We start from the raw sequence: 17,461 nt of genomic DNA on the forward strand, positions 1-17,461 counted from the left end.
TAATGAGGTTGGCATATCAGATGATACGAATTTTTAAAATTCCGCTGCCACTTTCTGAACCAATCTAAAAAGTCACCTCAGTTGGCTTTGTATTAGACGGGCAGTGTTATATTACAGTTTTTCCGGTATAAACCGAATCTAATTGTTTTATGGGGAACATAATTCAACGTTTATGCGATTCGTTCCTAATTCCAACATTTGCTTATGGAAAAGTCAGCATATAACAAGTAGTGATTTTCAAAAGTTTTGATTTTGGGAAAAATATTCAGAAAGTGTTAATATTTTTGTTATATTTGTTGAAAAAACACGTTGCTCCCAAAAACTTAACGGCCCATCTTTTGGGAGATTCAAAAGATTCATGTGGCTCACAAAAATTTTTGAAATTTCAGTACTTTGATATGAAAATTAAAACTTTTGAAATTCACTACTTGTTATATACTGCCCAAAAAACTCAGAAAGTCTAGTTTCGTTGAATTCCAGCTCTTTGAATGCCAATTTTCAAAGCCCTTCTGAATACAGCTGAAAACGCCAAAATTCGGACTGAAAAGGAACATGACAATGCTTTATTTTCTATCAGGACCCGAGAAAATTGTACTTTAGAAAGCCCAACTCTTCCTAAAGAACTTTCGGAGCACAGATCCTGTTCACAAGAAAAGAAAGCAACGATTTCCTCAACTCGGCTCGTTTTCAATTCAAACTATTTTTTTTTTCTGCAAACACAAAAAGGAAATCGAATGCAGAGTTGCTCGAAAATTAATTGAAAAGTCCTATTTACGGGTGAGGGGGCTCTTGTCGTTCATAGAATGCAAAAACCAAGGTTTTTTGCTTTCTAGAAAACAAGCCATCTTAAGAGAATTCTGAAGACGTCAAATTGATAACGGGAGTCTGGCACGCGATTTTGAAAAATATACATTTCAAAACTCACTTTTTCTTGGTGAACATCCAACTGGATCTCTACTTCAAGAATTTTTTTCCGGTAACAAGTCGAAACAACCCGAACGAAATTCAAATTCCGTGCCAACACTCCATTTTTTTCTCGTTCTTCTTCTTTTTCTTCAGAAGACCCTTCTTCCTTTTTTGGGTGCCCCCGGAAGAAACGAAGACTAGGGCATGAGCACTCACTTGCACACAGAATACGTTATATGGAGATGTATTTTTTTGCAACACAAGAAGAAGAAGAAGAAGAAAATAGAAAACGAAATATTGTAGAAGGACAAAAAAGACTCTCGGAGAGCTGGTCGGCAAACCACTTTTTTTCGGGAACAAGAAATAACATGAGGAGGAGCAAGAAACGATTAAAACTGGCCCAGAGAGTCTGTGCTCTTCAAAACGAAACAACACAACGACTTTTTCTGTTTGCTTCTTCTCAAGCAACGCCTTCTGATGATATCATCCCTCGGCGGAAGACGACGGAGATGGATGGGATTGTCACGCGGAGGAGGAGGAAGAAACGGAACGAAGAAGAAGAAGAAGAAGCAGAATTAACTGAAATCACTGATCTTGTCTTTAGTCTTTATTCTGCAAAATATGTGTGTTGTCGTGCAGAACATAATTTGCAGAAACATTCATTCTTTTAGATTCTTTTTTTTGGTTCCAGAAGATAGCTACACGGATATACAGCAACAAGTTTAGAGGAGAGTACGGAAACAAAAAACTACAAAAAAATATTTAAAAAATTAGTCTGAAGATTCTGACTTCCTTCTCGAAAATCCCATCACTTTTGCGCGGCCACGACGAATGACAAACTGAAAAATAGAAAGGATCAAAAATAAGCAACGACAGAATCTTAAAGGATTTAGAAATCAGGAAGTGGAATCAGGAAAGAAGGAACTCACACCAACATTGACATGTTCTGAATTCTCTCCTGAATCTTTCTTCGGAATGAATGAAGTTGGTGGACGAAAGCCTGGAGGTCTCGCGACTGGAATACTCATTTCTGGTAGTGGATCCAGTGGAGCAGCTACCACAGATGGAGGTGTTGGACCATCTTCACCACCAACGACTCCAGAGTTCAGAACGGGTGCAGCATCAGACGACGTCAGCGCTTCCGGTGATTCAAAGTCTCCAGACTCTGGAAGATCTCCAAGAGGCGAGGAAAGATGAATAAGAACTGATAGAAGAATAATCGAAATTGAAATTTTCATCGAACCTGAAAATCAAATCGAAAACTTTGATACAACTAGAAAATTACGGAAATAATGAAACGGTTTTTCGGTACAAGAGTGAAGATTGCGGTATGTTGTTGGCATTTAGTGAAGTGGTAAACGAAGGCTTTGTTGTCGGGGGAAAAGTGAAGGTCAATCGAGCGTCTGTATGACCAGCGGCGAGATGTGGAAAAGGCGGGAAAAGGAAATAAAATCGAGAATGGCAAGATGTAAAAAGATCAAATTGAATTGGAACGAGAAAATGGGGAACTTTTGGGTTGGTGGGAACTGAACACTATCGTATTGAGAGGGAGTATTGTTTGCATTAATGGGAACCACTTGGGAAATTTGAAAACCAAAAAAGACAACGGTAAGAAAAACGATATTAGGGATGATTACAGATTCTTCCAAAGATATGTCAGATATCATCTAAATGAACCAGCAAAAAATATTCCTGAATTTCTCTAAAGATGTACGGTGAAATTTCGTCTTACTTCTCAATAGAAACTTATGTATTTAGGATCACAAGAAAATAATCGGCTAAATAAAAAAGTAAAAAATGGTTGAAATTTTGAGAAATCTAGATGAATAATGACTGGAAATATTCCCGGAAAATAATTTCGAGAAAATTCCCGGAAAAAAACGAGAAAATTCCGGTTGGAAAAAATTCCCGAACATTTTCGGGAAAACCGAGATAACGGGATTCCCGATTTCCAGATTCGAACAAATCTGGTAACGAGCTCGTTTTCTAGCCTCCGCAGCCGAGGCCAGAAAAATGTTATCTTGATTTTTAGTGTTTTTTTGAATCATTTAAACTTTTTCAGGTATTTCGAAATATTCTGGAGAAAAGAAAAAAACCGTTTATTTTAATCCAAATTAAATTTTTCAGAAAAAAAGTGAGAATCAGAAAACATGTATAGTATACAAAAGAAGCTTTAAAACATTGAATCAAAGAATGATACAAATCCACGAACAAAGAATAGAAATCGAATGACAAAAGTAATGCAGGAAGAAGCGGGGTAAGAGTAGTTATAACTGACAAGAAATTTTGAGAAATTAGATCTTAATTTAACTCTCTGCCCATTGAATAGAATTTGCAGTGTCAACTTATTTGAAACCGACCTTGACCATAGGACACAAACTATTTGAACCATTTTCAGACATTCGGCAGTTCCGTTTTTTCCTTTGGCTGTGGTGGCGGCTTCAGAAGTTCAGCAAGGCTTTCGAAGAAGGATTTCTCTTTTCCAAGACCTCCCTGAAAAAACAACAAATCAAATCTAGAGTTTCAATCCTCAACATCTCAAAACCTCATTTAAATAAGCCAAAGGGGAAAAGAAGAAAGATGAGAGAAAGATGAGAAAAAATATCAAAGTAGTCGACGAATTTGAATAAGATTCGCCACTTTTTTCTCAACAACTCACCACCAATTTTTTGTCATTCAGTGTCACATTTTGTCCAAAGTCGATTCCAGTCTTCTCGTCCACTCCAATCGAACCACTACCTCCGTAGGTTGATCCATTCAGAATCGCTTCATCGGTTTCTGAAAAAAAGAAGGGTCTTCAGTAATCTTGTATAAGAATTTTTGGAAAAGAGTTGCCTGATTTTCCCAACGTGATTTTTCTAGGCCACAATAGTTGATGGTCTCGAAATCGTCAAACATGCATCTGATGTGATTTCTAGGCTATTTTCCAGGGTGGCCTAACTTTCTCAAGTTGAGTTTTCTAGGCCATCTTGGTAAATTGTCTAGTGATAGCCTGATGTTCACATGGCGTGTTACCTAGGTCATTCTACATGGTGGCCTAAAAACTCAACTCGCGAAATTTAGGCCACCATGCCAAAATGGAAAAGAAAACACATTAGGAGCATATTAGACCATTTCTGAACAGATAACTACGGTGGCCTAGAAATATCATGTTGAGAAAGTTAGGCCACTCTATTCTTCACATGAAACCAGAGTTTCTAATGATCCCATGGAGATGTGATATTCTTTGAACGTTAACTCCTGAAGTCCAAAAACTAGTTGATTGATTCCATTCATGTTTTTTTTTCTTGAATAAAAGTTCTCGGAAGACTGATAGTTTGTTTATAAAAAAATCGATTTTTTATGAAGTTCCTAGAATCATTCTAAACTCTCCTCTTTAAAAAGGCATTTTTATCTCAAGAATATCTAGAAAAGCTCTCTCAGTATTTTTTTTTTCATTGTCAGATTCGATTTTTCACGGATGAGAAGATAGGAAGAAACAGAAACAAAAAAGTGATCCAGAATTTCACTTAGTTTGTATAACATTTCTTTTTGTTCCTATCTCTTTTTCCGAAGAATAATGTATGAATGGCTCATTGTAGTGAAGCTTATGAGCCAGAAAAGAAGGAACGAGAGTCACTTCGACGCTTGAATGCATTTCGAATTTCTATACTCATTTGTCCTCATTCTCATATTTTTTTTCGAAAAAATTATGATTTCTTTTACTCACTATCTAATTTGAATGTTCCGTTTCCAGTCGTCAATTTGAAATCTCGGTTTGCTCCCCAGCCAAGGAAATTGAAGTTTTGAGTTCCGCCAATTTCCAGCTAAAAGCTTTTCTTTTTTTTTGAATTCCTTTTTATTTTTCCTACCTCTCCTTTTTCATTTTTATTCAACGAAATTCCACCGAAAGGCAATGGAATATTGAATTGTGCTGGAATTACAGTCAAAATAATAGAGACGATCAGAGCGTGACGAATAATGGACATGATGAGATGATTGGTGGAGTAAGTGAGGGATGAGACTGTTCGATCCAAAACAGGATGGATTCCTTTTGTTTCTCTGGGTTCTCTTATTCTTAAGTTATCTCTTGCATAGAGTGTTCTCGATTAATAATCATCGAAAGGTGGTCATTTGGATGGATTAGAAGGGCATGATAGATCAAGAGAGATAGTGTGAATTCGCTCTACTGGGCTTACCGAGAAAACAATAAAACATGTCTAGGATTAAAATACAAGGGAGTTTGGAAAGAAAGTAATAAAAGTCGAAATATCTTCCTTATAAATAAAACGCTAGAGGCGTCTGTTCGTCCCGGTGTCAGTCTGTAAACTTTTGAAAAGATTGAAAAATAAATATAGATTTACGTGACCCTTTAAGAATAATTGAGGTGCTGAGCTACGAATCAGTAAAACACTAGATTGATTCGCGCCGAAGGCGCACCAGCTTGCTGGTGTTCTAAATAATATTGTTAGATTCGGTAAAATAAATCGTAAGAAGTTATGCTCTTTTTTTCATGAGTTTGGGTCGGACTCCTGGACAAGGAATTGACAAGGGTTCGGAAACAATGATGGAAAAAAAACTAAAACATGTCCCCAGTTTTTCTACTGACATAGTTTTTTGAAACAAATGTGCAATACTGTGCTTTCATTATTATTCTTGGCCGGTTCGGTGAACCCTGTAGTCGAACATTTTTTAAAAGGCGCATCGTCGGTCCTGGAACGAAAACAGGGACATTTTTTGAATAAATGAATGCACTTCCGATACCGTATCACAAAATTAATTTACTTTGACCGACTTTTGTCAGTTTTTCTACTTTATATTAAAAATCAGCCGATCATTTTTAATAATCCATATAATTTCGATACAGTATCGAAGGCGCATTTTTTCAGATTTTTTATCTGACAAATTTTCATTGTGTTCGCTTCAGGATTGACGACTTTAAATACAACTTCGGCCCCTGAGGCGATGTAAAAATTTTAATCTATACTTTAAAAATAATTGGGAAATGAGATGGAGGCCTAATTAAGCTATGATATCGTTCATATTTTTGGTTGGTTTAGAAAAAAATCAAAGAGGAACGAAATCTTCGAATTACTGTCTCCATTTTTCATTCTAAACAATATACAGTAACCTTATGAATCATTTTCAGCTATATTTACAGACAAGTAGATCTAATAGCTGGAATTTCGTTTTTCTCTGGTTTGAGTACAAGGAAAAGCCCGGCGACACATCGTAAACTGCTTGTCGAATCTTTAACAGCTGGTGCCACATAAATGAAATGTCGTTCTTTTCTACTTTCTGTCTCTTTTCCCTCAATTTCGCTTCCGACAAAATCTGAGAATTGTTCGCAAAAAAAACTTGAAACAGGTGTCTTTCCCGTCGATCATTAGTTTATTTCTAATCCGTTCCCTTTGCTCCTATCTGCCTGTTGCTCGCCAGATCTTTTCTCTGCGTCTCCTTCTCCTATACAGTCCGTCATTTCTTGAAGATGAGTGGACGTAGTAGTGAGAAGATCAGGGGAAGAGAAACTAGAGACATTGACAGATGAGACGATGATGATACACAACGTGGAAAGGAAACGGGTCAGCCAGGAGGGTTAGAAAGAAATGCTCCCGCTCTTCGGGTTTCAATTATCACCTTTCCTCCCATCTCTTCGGTCGAAAAAGTTTCGATTCATCCCAAGAGAGTCTCTTTCAACCCCCCCTTTCTCCTCATTATGCTAATGTATCATCCCCACTTTAGGTGTCACGACCATCATGTTTACGGTAGCAACAATAGAAGAAGTGGGGTCACATTTTGATGTGAAGGTCATTTTGATGACATGTCCCATACTTCCGGAAACCTAGATCCTCATCTTGATAGTTCTGTATTTTTCAGACAACTTAGAAAACAGTTTTGGTTGAAATATTATTTTTCGGATTCAATTCAAATTGGAAATATATCTAAACTTGAGTTTAGTCCCAATCAATTACTTTCGTCGGTTCCTTATGGTTAGAAGTTTTTTGGTTGATTTTTTGTTCTCATTTTTCGCTCTTCGTAATTTTAATCCGACTAAAGCGAATTTTTCGGGAAACGATTTCGGATATTTTGTAACACATATTCACAAAATTAACTTTGAATTTTCAAACTATTCGTTTTTCATATTTTAATAGTGAATAGAAAACGGAAGCGAACACAAAAGATGTTCATACAACCCGCAAGACTCTTTGTATAAGTTTTTCATAATACTTCTTTTTGAAATCAAAAAATTCCTTTTTTGCTCCATCATAACTATTTTTGTTGAATTCCAGGCCACCCACCCGGCCAGGCCTGCCAAAAATTTTTGAAATTTCCGGTCCGTGAGAAGTATGACTAAAAGTGATTCATGATTTCGAGTTCCTAACTTATTAAAAATTATTTTTTGGTGCTGAATATTTAACCTTATTTGATTGTTTATTTGATCTCCGGCTGGGCGAAACCAAACCTACTCAAATAAACTTTTATACTCCTTTTTTCTTGGTTCACTAGACATTATTTCTTTTCCTTTACGAAAATTCCCATAATACTCTCTTTAATTAATTCATAACCTCTTTTCGGGACCCTCATTATATTTTTACATATTTCGTATTAGTTTGAGAGTAGATTTCTTCCCCTCCTTTTTCTATCTCTTTTTCTTTCTCTATCCCTAAGGGTAAATCCCCTTGAAACTGTTTATTTTTCATTGAGAATTGGATGGAAAAGAGCACTAAGTGCACTAGTCTCAGAGTGTTTTTCATTCCCAACCATATGGTTGCAAAATTCAAACTCTGTTTCAGATAATGAGGTGACGAAAAAGTATGGCAAAGTTTTCAACGAGATGTGTTATTGCTTGTCTACTGACAATTGTAATGTGTGTGCTACAGTATGATCTATTTTTTTGGAATTTCAAATTCAAGTGGTGGTTTGATAGAGATCAGAAGGTTCCGAATAGTTTTGATAAAAAGTGAGTTCTTGTTTTTAAATTCATTTTTAAATTTTAAATTTTCTAATTTTAAGTTTTCTAATTTTAAATTTTGAGAATACAGTCGAGTTGTTAAACCAAGAAATTACCAGAATTTCTTGGTTTTCGATTTCGTTAGTTTTTTTTTCAATAATTTCAGGTTTCCATCTGCATTGATAATTGGAGTTCGAAAAGGAGGTACTCGAGCACTTCTCGATGCGATTGCTCTTCACCCGAAAGTCAAAATAGTTCGAAGAGAAACTCATTTCTTCGACTCAAACTACTCTCTTGGATTCGACTGGTATCGCAATCAGATGCCTGATATAGAGAATGAAGACGAGGTTTTTTTGTCAAAGATTGTTGAGCCATTTTTCTGAACAACCCATTTTCAGATTGTCATCGAAAAGACGCCAGCCTACTTCACGAATGAGAATGTTCCTAAAAGAGTTTACGAAATGAATCCCAATATGAAATTGGTTCTGATCGTTCGTCATCCGGTTTACAGAACTGTCAGCGATTTCACACAGGTATTCGCTCGAAAAGTCTTTGAATTACCTTTGAAATTTCGTTGCAGGTATACTATAACAAATTGGAACAGAACAAGTCCCTTCCAGTTTTGTCGATCGAGGCGTTCAGAACAAATGAAGCTGGCCTTGAGACTATCAATATGGAATATAAGCCGATAACCAATTCTCTTTACGATGTTCATATTTCGAAATGGCTCAAATATTTTAAAACTGATAATTTTTTATTTGTGAATGGAGATGTGTTCCGAGCAAATCCACTTCATGAGGTATCAGTTCGTTTATTGAATTTTTCGTAATACTCAAATTTTCAGTTACGGCGAGTTGAAGAATTTCTTGGACTGGAAAGGTCAATAACACCGAATCAGTTGGTTTTTGATTACAATAAAGGATTCTTTTGCTTCCGAAAAACGACGAAGATTCGGTGTTTGGGGCAATCTAAAGGTATTAAATTTCCAGGTTTTTTGAATTATGTTTACAACTACAGTAACCAAAAAAAGTTTTTATGGTTTTATCTCTGCAGGCCCCTCCTATTTTTCCCGCTACTTTTTTTTCAAAAATTTTCCTTAAAAATTCTTTAAAATCTTATTCAAATCTCATTAAATACAGGTTTCACGGTATCTTATATTTGAACTATTTTTTAGGGAGAAAACATCGATCCATCAGCGATGATGTCGTTCTGAAGCTGTCAAAAACGTTCGAAGACCACAATCAAAACTTTTTCCGGATAATCAATCAAACTTATTCTTGGGATTAGCCCATTTCCTTTCTTCATAGCTCCTTCTCAGTTTCCCAGTGAAATCATTCGAATTACGGGTTATTTTTCTCCATGTGTGCCTTGGTTCTGCTTGATTCAATAATGAACATTTCAACTTGTCTGTACATACTTCACAAAATCAAATCCCAGGAATTTGGGGAAGTCTTCACTGCAAAAACAATCGAATTCGGATTTTTCCTCCCCTGAATCTCTTTTGTATCCTTTCATTTTACTTTTCTGGTTTTCAACTGCTTCTTCTGGATTCCCTGGCACCTGTTTTCTCAACATTTCTTGCTTCTGAATTTCTCCGGAATTCTGTTACAATGTCGTAAAAACCAATTGCACAAGAGGAACAAGAAAAATAATTGTGTGAAACAGAAGCAGAAGAAACGAATACATGTTAACTTTGATGTGCGTCTTATGTTTATGGTTCTGTTCATTCTAACGATGTTGTCGAGAAAAAAGAATGGATTGGGAAAAAATGAAAAAGATGCCGATGTGAACAGATCGTTGTGTTTATGAATATTCAGGATTTAGAGGATTTTGCAGAATCAAATTTTATAAATCCTTTTCATTTCGAGCACTGCGAGGGTGTTCTTAATGGGTTGGCATCTACTCATCTATTTTTTCCTCCTTGAAGATATTTCAATTTTCGGAATGACTTCTGAGAATATCGTGGGCTCTCACTTCATATTTTGCACGAATTCTTCGGATCTCATAGGAAATTTGGGCATGTCAAGAGATCTAAGTGGTTCACAGTTATTAGACAAGTTGTCGGTATCTAGGCAACATGGCTAAAGTTTGACATATTTCTAGTCTCACAGTCTTCAGGGGGGGGGGGGGGCAATTACCCAGACTGATAAAAATGTGTATATCTTTAGACATAAATATCTTGGAAATGCGAAAATTGATAGAATTATAATTTTACGTTTGATTCAAATCCGCAAAAAATTTCACAGCAGTTCCTCAAGTCTAGGTATTGTTATGATTGTTCAAAGGTGAACGGCGTAATGTTTCTTTCACGCCGTTGTGATTTTCATGAGATCAAGCAACTTTTACAAACGATAACTCAGCTCAAAGTTGACCAAATATTTTGAAATTTTGTCAGTTTACTGATGACTTATTTGAATTTTTGCACTCCGAATTTTGGCCTAGTAAAACGGTTTATTGACATTTTATGACAGTTCAAACTTTGGGTAATCTGTTCAACTCTGGAAAACCCTGCCAAGGAATCCCCTTAAGATCTCTTGGAATTCCGTTAGATTAATTGTCGTCCAGAACAATGATTGGTAAGTTATTTGAAGATGTTTAAGAATACTCAAAATTCCAAGATCCCTTCCTTTTCGGAATATGTCTTTTAAGTTTACAAGACAAATTTAGAACGTAAGCGTCACTTCCTAGTTTGACCTAGTAGCACTGATGGTTTCTAAATGGACTGATTGGGTTCCGGTTTTCTGCAGAAGTCGGTTCGGCATCCGGCTAACACTGGTTCCCAAATATTGGACAGAAAACTGACTTCCTTCGATTTCACTTTTTTTTTTTGAAATCAGAAATTTGTCAGAAGATCCTAAAAGCCGCAAGTGGTAAGAAAGGAGATACTTAACATGTTCGATAGGAAAATTCAATTGGTTTTCTCAAATGGTGAGAAGATTTGTTGAAATGTAGTTGAAAACATACACAAGAACTCGCCTTGCAGATGTCACAAAAAGCGATTGGGAACCTTTGAATGAAGTCATAAAAACTCATAGAGACTCTCTCCAATCCTCTCGTTCCGTGTCGACGACAACGCCTCTTCCAGAGGCTCGTCTTCTGCGGTTTTCTTCCCCCATCTCAAAATCACATCACATTCAAAACGCGCGTGTCGTTTTGTCATCTCACTCGTTTCTTTCGTCTTCTCCTGTGTTTAGGAGCACAAAAAGAAAAGCCCGCCTCTATCCAAATGTTCAGAATTAGTCTTCGTCGTCGTCGTCGTTGGGGTATCTGTGGCATATGTTTTCGATATCTCTGAATGCCAGGATACTTTTGAAATGAAGAGATATCTGCCCTCATTTTTCTCTCGCTTCTAACATCCATTTCTTCTGGACATCTATCGGTTTTTGACCGATCATGACAATGTTCGAGAAAACGTTCTAGTCTATATCGCCCCAAAAATACATTTGAAATCATAACGGACAATGAGACAAAAATTGTTCTGGAAAACAAAATAATTTCCCTTTTTTTTGCTGTCATTGAGATTTTAATGGTAGAGCTGAAAGTTTTCGTAAAAATGTCAAATCGTAGCTTTAAGAAAAATGGCTTTGTTTGTTCTTGAAATCTATTGTTATTCTGGAAAAATTCATATTCGAGAAATGTGTTTTTTTTTGTATCTAGGTGAATTCTTTGGATATCCGTCAGACTGATGCCTATCTAGTTTGTTGTCAAGTGCTTCTTTTCCGTTAAAGTATGTTGAGATATCTACCGTACACACTAAAAGAAATTAACCCTATACGTTCACTTTGAGCTCAATTATCTCGGTTCTTATAAGAGATATCAAGAATCTGTCAACTGACAAAATATTGGTGTTGTTTTAATAAATAATTTATTAGTTGAACGATTTTTAATGTCTCTCATAAGAACCGAGATAATTTATTTAGGATCTGGCAAAACCTTGATTCACCCTGTTTGAAAAAAAGACTTAGGCCAAGATTCTCATTAATGAAAAGATTTCAGAAATATCTGAAAAAACTGGATAAGGTTTTACCTCAAAAATTTCGATTCCTGTGAAAAATATCAAAAATGTGTCAACTGATAAAATAATGTGATATTAAGATAAACGTTATATCAGTTGACTCATTTTTGATATCTTTCACAAGAATCGAGATGATTTAGCTTAAAGTTGGCGGTTTGGGTGCACTTCTATTAGAGGAAATACAATATAATAATCTTTTTACAGCTTCTCTGCTGTCAAAATTCGAAACTTTTCCAAATTTTCAACTCCTTCAAATTCTCATAAATTTTCATCCAAAGAATACCCCCAGTTGCACCGAGACTGCTTGAATAAAAAAACCGAGCAAAAAACAGAAAACAAACGAGGCTTGCTCTGCAACCAATTAAAATCGGGGGTCGATGCTTGCAATCAAGCATTCTCATTCTTCCGATAGAGTACAATCTCTTCCGTTCATTTTTCTTTTCTTTTGTCCTTCCTCGTACTTAATTTTGAACTTCCTTTTTTCTTATCCTCTCAACTTGTCAAAATCAATCTTTCCTTCCTTTTTTTGCAGTCTGCACTTCCAGATTCCTTGTTATAAATCGTTCTCAAACGTTTAGAAACTCTTTCATTCTCTCTATTTCTACCTCAAACTCCTACTCGTTTCTCAAATTGAACCTTGTTCTTCTCCCTCTGGGGATTACTATCACACCGTCCTCACTCTCCCATTTTTTAAGAAACTAGAAAAAAATAGTGGATGGAAAAAAGGAAAGATGAAAGAATAAGATTCTGGAGACAGATGTCATATTCGAATGGGAGCTGCCGGAGGCGCCCGGAAGACAATGTCATGTCACACGACTCTTTTCATAAAAAGGGCACCATTTTGATTCCTTCTTCTATCGTATATACATAATCTTGGAACTTTTACATTTTTTGCGAACATTTGCCTCCCAAAAGTCCCAATGGAACATTTTTCTCATATTGTTTTTTTTTTGGTTTGGCAACGCCCCTCTACTCCCTCTCTTTTCAGTTTTTGAAGGCAAAACCAGTTAGGATAGAGCCGCTTTTTTTAGACCTCCTCTTGTCTATTTTCCCATGGAAAAAGTCATATTTCCTTTCTTCGTCTAGATGTCAACTAATCTGCCAGTCAAAGATATCCCTTTGCCGGTTACTTATTGATTCCAAGTTCAGATAGAAATGCGGAATTCGCTACATCTTCCACTCTTGGTATGGTTCTTGAGTGAACAAATTTTCGCCGACTTCAACAGTTATGTAGTACCGCAGCCTCATGCACATGTAAGTTTTGAAAAAAAATCTGAATTCCACAAAGGAACCTGTAATAGAACGACCCCAACATAGTTCAGTTTGAGCCGATTTAGCTCGGTTTCTATCAAAGATATCAAAAAGTGGTCAATTGACAGAACATTTCTGATATTATGATAAACAATTCACCAGTTGATAACTTTTTCATATCTTTCACAGAAACCGAGATATATTGGCTCATAGTTAAAGCTCAAAAGCAGTTTTTTTTCAGAAAAAACATATATCAGAAAAAGCATATTTGAAAACCCTACGAGCGATTTGTTTTTGTAGTCTGAAATTCATATATTCGCCTGTATTACCACGGTTTTCAAATGGCCGGATTCGAAATGACTGGTTTCAAAGTGTCGCGGTTTCGAAGATATGCGGAGCCAAAGTTAACGGTTGGAGGGCCCTTCTATTGCTGGTTTTACAGCATTCTCAAATTACATTTAAAAACTGATAAAAGATAAGAAAATGATTCAACTATAGTTCAGTTTCCAAAGAGTTCAAAGTCAAAACTCTGTCTGCCATTCCCATTTTTTTCTCCGCCAAAAACTCTTCCATGAACTTTTCACTCCTCCAAACAAGTACCAAAAATAGTCATTCGAAATGTTTGATTTATGTGAGTCTCTCTTTTCTCTGCAGCGTGACCATCGACAGGACATCAGCCAACACTACGACTACTTAATGAGGGAAAATGACGAACCGTTAGGGAGAGGCGCTGCTCCGAACAAAGTACAGATTGGTAGGGGGACTTTTAGATCATAGATGCTTTATAGGGAATATTTAGGCTCTATGGTCAAGCCCCACATCGGCCGGAAATGACCGAATTGGAGAACTTTGTTCAGTCAAATACAGAATCAGTGTTCAGTTCAGGGTTAGTGGTTTGCAGTATCCTAGGTCATTGTTAACCAATACAATTACAAATTTACTAAAATGGAAATTAACCAATTATACCATTTCAGAGGCGTCGATTCCTATGGGTATTTTATTTTTCATAATTTTTCAAACCCCTCTCTAACACTTTTGAGTTGAGTTTGGTTTGGTATAACAGCACGGCTTCTTGTTATTCGCTTTTTATGCATCCTTTTAGATCCGCAATTTCGATATTTTAACATGAAGAATTTGCTGAATTTCAGTGAAACTCGAGACTTTCTTCAATTTCTTCGACGGATTCAGTACGATCATCGACAGGTTCCAGAGAATGATAAAGGAGGTGAAACAAATCTTAAAATCAGATTCTGATTCCAGGGATTTGAACGTACTGTTTTCAGAAGCTACCTACGTTGAAGTGTCAGTAGTGGTTAGCAATATTCGAGCAGTTTCTGAAGTTACTATGGTATTTCGTAATTTCTTTGCATCCTTCTAAAATTTTTCTGTTTCCCGGACTACGCTCTGGAACTGTTCTATCGCGAACTTGGCGTGATCCTCGTCTTCGGTACGATCGGAAGTTGTTCAAAAACAAAACGGAACTGGCTCTACATGAAAGTTACACCAATTTTCTATGGTTGGTTTTTTGGGTCAAATCATAATCAGAGAGTAATGCAAGCGGAAACAATTGGTTTTAGGTTCCCCGACACGTTTGTTCCCAATGCGATTGCCTCAAAAAACCCGCAACGGAACTCGATTTCGCACCGAAGTTTGTTGAGATTAGATGAGACCGGGAAGTTACTTTACAGCCGACGAATATCGCTTGTTTGTGAATGCAGTTAGTTGTTTTATGGACCAAAAAATAGAAAGGAAGTTTTTGTGAATTTTCAGCGATGGACCTAACACTTTTCCCCTTCGATAAACAACTCTGCAAACTTGGAATCGAGAGTTGTAAGTAATAGGACTACAGGAAGGCGCGTAATAACCCGAATTGATAAAAAATGGTATATCTTTAGGCTCCACGTCACTTCTAAGGGTTTTCAAATATGATTTTTCTGATAGAACACATTCTGAAAATAGGAAAATTTAAGAATTTTTCGAATTTTGAGAACATCTAATTTTGGATTTTTTCGAATTTCATTTAGTGTTCTATCAGAAAAAGCATATTTGAAAACCCTAAAGTTGTTTTTGTAGTCTGAAATTTATCCATTCGCCTCCTTACCACGATTTCGAAATGCTGGTTTCGAAGTGACGCGGAGCCTATCTTTAGAAATAAGTATCTTGGAAGAAATAAAATTGGTAGAATTATAATTTTTCGTTTGATTCAAATCGCCTATATTTTCAAAGCGATTACTCAAGTCTATGTATTTTTATGATCTTGGTCAGTTTACTGTTGAACTATTTTAATTTTGACACCCAAATTTGAACCCAGTACAACGTTTCACTCAAATGTTGTGCTAGAACAAACTTTTGTGCGGGTAATTATGCGCCACACTGTAGAACAAGAGGGATTTGCTAACATTTAAAAGGAAAATAATTCGGAGGATACAAAAATTTAGGGGTCATTGGGGTACTAAGCAATTTAGGGGTACAAAATCATCAATTCNANGGTACAAAACACCGAAAAAAGGCTTAGATTGTACCCCCGAATTGTGGATTTTGTACCCCTAAATTACTTTGTACCCCCTTGTACCCCCGAATTGTTGTACCCTCCGAATTATGTGCCATTCAAAATTTCAGATGGCTACACGGCCGACCATGTTGTATATAAGTGGTCGAAAGGAGCAAGGACAGCATTGGAGCTGAAGAAAATCAGATTACCAGACTTTACGATCCAGGAAGCTTATGTGACAAGTCAAATGGAAAGTTATGCGACCGGTAAAACCTTAAATTTCAAAAAATATAAAGGCTATTTGATTTTCAGGAAACTATTCTCGACTCTATGTCTGTTTCGTATTTTCTCGTTCTTCTGGATTCTGTTTTCTACAATTGATCATTCCGTCAACAGCTGTTGTTATCACCTCTTGGGTATCCTTATGGATGGAAACAGAAACTGAGTTTCAGGTTTTTTTTCTTTTTTTTCCTATGGCCTTGAAACTCTAATTTTCAGGACATGATCTCCATTATCCTAGCTATCACTTTCCTAATTTTCTCCTACAACGAAATGATGCCACGTGTCAGTTACATAAAAGCAATGGACATCTATCTGGGTGTATGTTTCATGATAGTTTTTCTCTCACTGATTAAATTGGCCCTTGTGAAATATATGCGACAGAAAATCATGTTGACGTGAGTAACACTTATTCCGAGATGTGCCACAGAAGACGTCGAAATTCAGAAGCGATAGCGGGAACTCTCTTCATGAAATGTCACAAATGTCAACGAGACAGCGACTCCGAGCAAAGAAAACATCAAGCATGAACTTCCGGAACAACGGAGGTTTTCAAAAACAAATGATTTTACAGTTCAGAAAACAAAAATATGTATATTCAGAAGCATCAAATCCAGAGGAGAACCAGCACATGCTGACAGTTCCCAATGGAGCGAACGGAACGAATGGAGCACTGGCTGGAGAAGAAAAGGAAGCAAATAATAACAGTCAGTTTTCTGGAGATGGGACAATTTACAGTACCGGTTCATAAGATGAACAGAAATTTTCGGTTGACTTTCGGTCATTTTGACCATTTTCAGGAGTCTAGAGCTCGACTGCTACGTGGCAGCTCTCTTTGAAAATTTCGGAGGGTTTGAAACAAACCTAGACTGAAACCTTTGCATTCACAGAATTTATTGAAAATTCTTAGTTTTTCAGCTTTTTCCAAGTTTTGAAAGACACCCTTTTTGGTCCGTTCTTGTACTGAAAACGTGAAAAAACAGGTGACTTCCAGAAGGACTCCTGAAAATGGTCAAAATGGCCGAACATCTACTGAAAAAGACGTTGTTGTATATCTTATAGAACTGTACTCCATGTAAATGGTATTCAAAGTTTCAGAATCCCATATTTCTGACATGCTGGAAATCCGAATCACACAACGAACAATGCACCGATTCCATTGGGTTTCACAGGTATTCTTATCCAATTGCTATTGATTCTGAATTATCTCCATTTTCCAGATGCTCTTCTTTTTTGGATTTGTAATATTCTGTCTCTTCTACTTTTTGATATATCCCAATCTTCACATCGTGAGCGTCGATCCAGCATGCGACAAAAATCTAGCGGAGTGGTTCGCAGAGATCTACTAAATCGTTCTTCTCTTTCATAACTTCTTTTTCATGTCATTTTCTTCTTGTTTCAACGGGTTAAAAAATTGAAAAAAAAACCCATTTAAAGATAAAATATTCATCTCTTTCTCGTTTCTACTTTACATTGTTATCTAAAATTTGTTGAAAGAAAATGAAATCGAATGAATGAGGGATAAAAACAATCGGGGTGGAAGACAAAGTCACTCGGTGGAACAGAGATTGTTCGGGAGGCAAAACAA

General features: G+C 36.5%; 4 protein-coding genes across 4 annotated transcripts; 2 read left to right on the top strand and 2 right to left on the bottom strand.

Moving 5' to 3' along the window:
• Window positions 1–1,676: 1,676 nt before the first annotated feature.
• CBG02585 lies at window positions 1,677–2,144 on the bottom strand (the record flags this gene model as incomplete). Its single annotated transcript, XM_002630822.1, has 2 exons — window positions 1,677–1,745; window positions 1,836–2,144. 2 exons carry the CDS (start codon window positions 2,142–2,144, stop codon window positions 1,677–1,679), a joined length of 378 nt encoding a protein of 125 aa, XP_002630868.1.
• Window positions 2,145–3,300: 1,156 nt separating this feature from the next.
• Window positions 3,301–4,874, bottom strand: CBG02584 (the record flags this gene model as incomplete). The annotated part of the gene is made up of 4 exons (XM_002630821.1): window positions 3,301–3,399; window positions 3,566–3,684; window positions 4,616–4,712; window positions 4,758–4,874. The coding sequence occupies 4 exons, from the start codon at window positions 4,872–4,874 to the stop codon at window positions 3,301–3,303; spliced, it is 432 nt and encodes a 143-aa protein (XP_002630867.1).
• A 2,826-nt stretch (window positions 4,875–7,700) lies between these two features.
• On the top strand, window positions 7,701–11,523 carry Cbr-hst-3.1 (the record flags this gene model as incomplete). Its single annotated transcript, XM_002630820.2, has 6 exons — window positions 7,701–7,846; window positions 8,004–8,184; window positions 8,236–8,370; window positions 8,418–8,636; window positions 8,682–8,811; window positions 11,519–11,523. 6 exons carry the CDS (start codon window positions 7,701–7,703, stop codon window positions 11,521–11,523), a joined length of 816 nt encoding a protein of 271 aa, XP_002630866.2.
• Window positions 11,524–13,007: 1,484 nt separating this feature from the next.
• Cbr-exp-1 lies at window positions 13,008–17,222 on the top strand (the record flags this gene model as incomplete). The annotated part of the gene is made up of 11 exons (XM_045242512.1): window positions 13,008–13,106; window positions 13,758–13,847; window positions 13,892–13,989; window positions 14,252–14,328; window positions 14,874–14,933; window positions 15,723–15,860; window positions 15,907–16,046; window positions 16,093–16,271; window positions 16,321–16,580; window positions 16,972–17,045; window positions 17,094–17,222. The coding sequence occupies 11 exons, from the start codon at window positions 13,008–13,010 to the stop codon at window positions 17,220–17,222; spliced, it is 1,344 nt and encodes a 447-aa protein (XP_045092263.1).
• Between the last annotated feature and the right edge of the window lie 239 nt (window positions 17,223–17,461).

This window comes from Caenorhabditis briggsae, assembly GCF_000004555.2.
Source record: "Caenorhabditis briggsae complete genome, chrII, whole genome shotgun sequence".
Taxonomy (NCBI): domain Eukaryota; kingdom Metazoa; phylum Nematoda; class Chromadorea; order Rhabditida; family Rhabditidae; genus Caenorhabditis; species Caenorhabditis briggsae.